This window comes from Actinia tenebrosa, unplaced genomic scaffold (genome assembly GCF_029948245.1).
Source record: "Actinia tenebrosa isolate PJP-AT-01 unplaced genomic scaffold, QUT_ActTen_1.0 PGA_scaffold4__44_contigs__length_22323623, whole genome shotgun sequence".
NCBI classification, from domain to species: Eukaryota; Metazoa; Cnidaria; class Anthozoa; order Actiniaria; family Actiniidae; genus Actinia; species Actinia tenebrosa.
The window spans coordinates 8210798-8212999 of record NW_028292581.1 but is presented as its reverse complement, the minus strand read 5'-3'; the positions used below and the strand labels follow the sequence as shown (position 1 = coordinate 8212999).

At 36.1% G+C, this 2202-nt stretch overlaps 1 protein-coding gene across 1 annotated transcript; it reads right to left on the bottom strand.

Annotated features, from left to right (window-relative positions):
• On the bottom strand, positions 1-771 carry LOC148906949 (uncharacterized). Its single transcript, XM_089036395.1, has 2 exons — positions 551-771; positions 1-398 (listed from the first exon to the last, which is right to left on the bottom strand). The coding sequence occupies exons 1-2, from the start codon at positions 558-560 to the stop codon at positions 1-3; spliced, it is 408 nt and encodes a 135-aa protein (XP_088892521.1). The 5' UTR covers positions 561-771.
• Positions 772-2202: the final 1431 nt, after the last annotated feature.

Below are 2202 nucleotides of genomic sequence, written 5' to 3'. Positions count from 1 at the left end.
CTATTGAGCTACTAGCTTGGGAATGAAAAAAACAAACAAACAAACAAACGAACAAACAAGCAGCTGCAACTTTAAACACAATGAAAATATAAATATCTTACGCCGATATTCGAGCAGGATTTCTCCTACTGCATGAGGTCCTTCCTTGATTGTAGTCGCACTAACATTGTATGACAGCATGCCCCTCCTTGCTGTATTAATGATACAGAGATCATTTGCACCATTGACGTTGACGATGGTTTTGTTTGAAGTATCCTTGTTGTAGTAATATACAATGGTGTACTTCCTGATTATGCCATTCGGGTCACGTGGTCTATTCCATGTGATTAAGACACGTGATGTAGTTGAATCTTTTGAAGGTATCAAAGTGGCCATGACATTAGCTGGAGCTGAGGGGGCTATTTAAATTAAAAAAAGGAGATATTCAAGAATATGCTATATCCCAAAGATTGTGAATTGGAAAAAAAAAAAGAAAGAAAAAAAAAATGAAAATGAAAATGACTAGAAAGAAAGAAAGAAAGAAAGAATTTAAAATTTCGAGTAATCTCACCGTCCTCCATTGTTCTCACTCTTCGCTCTGTACTTGGTGAACCAATGTACTTTGTGTTTCTGACTGCTATAGTGATGACGTAAGTTGTATACTTGAGTAGTGACGTCAGGGTAAAGTTTGTGACATCCCCTACGTCAATTATATTGGTCTTTCCTCCTCGTGGTGCATAAGTTATCCTGTATCCCTTTATCGGTCCATTAACCAATTCTTGCCTCTCAAGCTTCAATAGATTTTAGGAAATATTTAAAACATTTATTACATGCAATAAATATGGTAAATATGCTAAACATAAATATGGTAACTATTAATTAAAATTAAAAAGAAAAAAAGGAACACACAACTAAATTATTTACCTTCCATTTAAGTAAAACTTTAAGAGATGAAGTTGCTTCAGTGGTATTCAAGAAAGGAATCGCATCTGGTTCTAAATGAAATATTATTCAATTAGTAGCGACCATTTTAAACTATTCTTAAATTCAAATTTCTTTCACAATAACAAATATTTTTCTTTCTAATGCATTCCAATTATCAATTGAAAAGAACTATGTAAACCTGTTTGAACTGGGCATGGTATCTTCACTAATGGAAAATCAAATTATATTTCGCACCTGCAATAGCAGTTCTGATTGTTGTGACGTTGCTCCATACTCCATACCCTACTTGCTTGATGGCCTTTATTGAGACATTGTATTCAGTGTATGGCTTTAAGTCGGTCACATTATAGCTGAGGTTATCGCCAATGACTTTATGGGTTCTGTTTCCCACTTTCACTAGGTATCCAGTGATATGGTCAGTAGGACTGCATTTTTCGTAGGTCCACGTTAATGTTATTGAACGTTTGTTAGGAACGAATCCCATGCGAGGTGGTTCTGGTTGAAAAAATAGTGCTTAATTATTTCCAGCATAAGAGATAATATAATTTGTTTTTATTAGGAACATTTAAAGAATCCTAGTCAACTATAATGCACTGCGCGCCGGAAACAATAAAATTCGAAGGAAAGCGCCATTTTCTCTGCCAGGCAAAATGGTGGTTTCGTAGTCGAAGTTTGGGAATCCAGTTCCATAATCCAGTTTTCGAGTCATTTTAGTTTATAGCCAAATAAGTAAATCTTTCGTTATAACAACACACCTTGGTTAGTAACGTAAACGTTGACTCTCATTGTTTTCCATTTACGATATTCCACTGGTACAAATCGAATGTATCTTGCCAGTTGAGGGTTAGTAAGATCATGACGTACTACACTGTTAGAGTCGGTGTTTCCTTTGAAGAGCTAAAAAATATAAAAGTAGACGACGCAAATCCTTCTTTATGCAGTCACAACCTAGAAACCATACAGTTAATAGTAAAATTGTTTGCCTATCCGGGATTCCGAAAACAATACCTTCGCGGGCTAACCCTAATATCTACCAGAATAGCCTTGAAGCATTTAGTAAAGCTAGCAGCTCCTGAGCATCCTGGGAGCGTGCACAACAACGGTGTAGGGAATGACAAGTTAGTTGATTGCGCTGCGGGGCCGCTTCGTCCTGATTTCAATTTGAAACCATCTGGATTTTTGACAATAAAATATCTTACGCGGTGACAAAATACATAATAATGAATTAGTTGTTTCCCTATTTTGGCGAAGCACCATTCGGTTCATTAATTAGTTTTG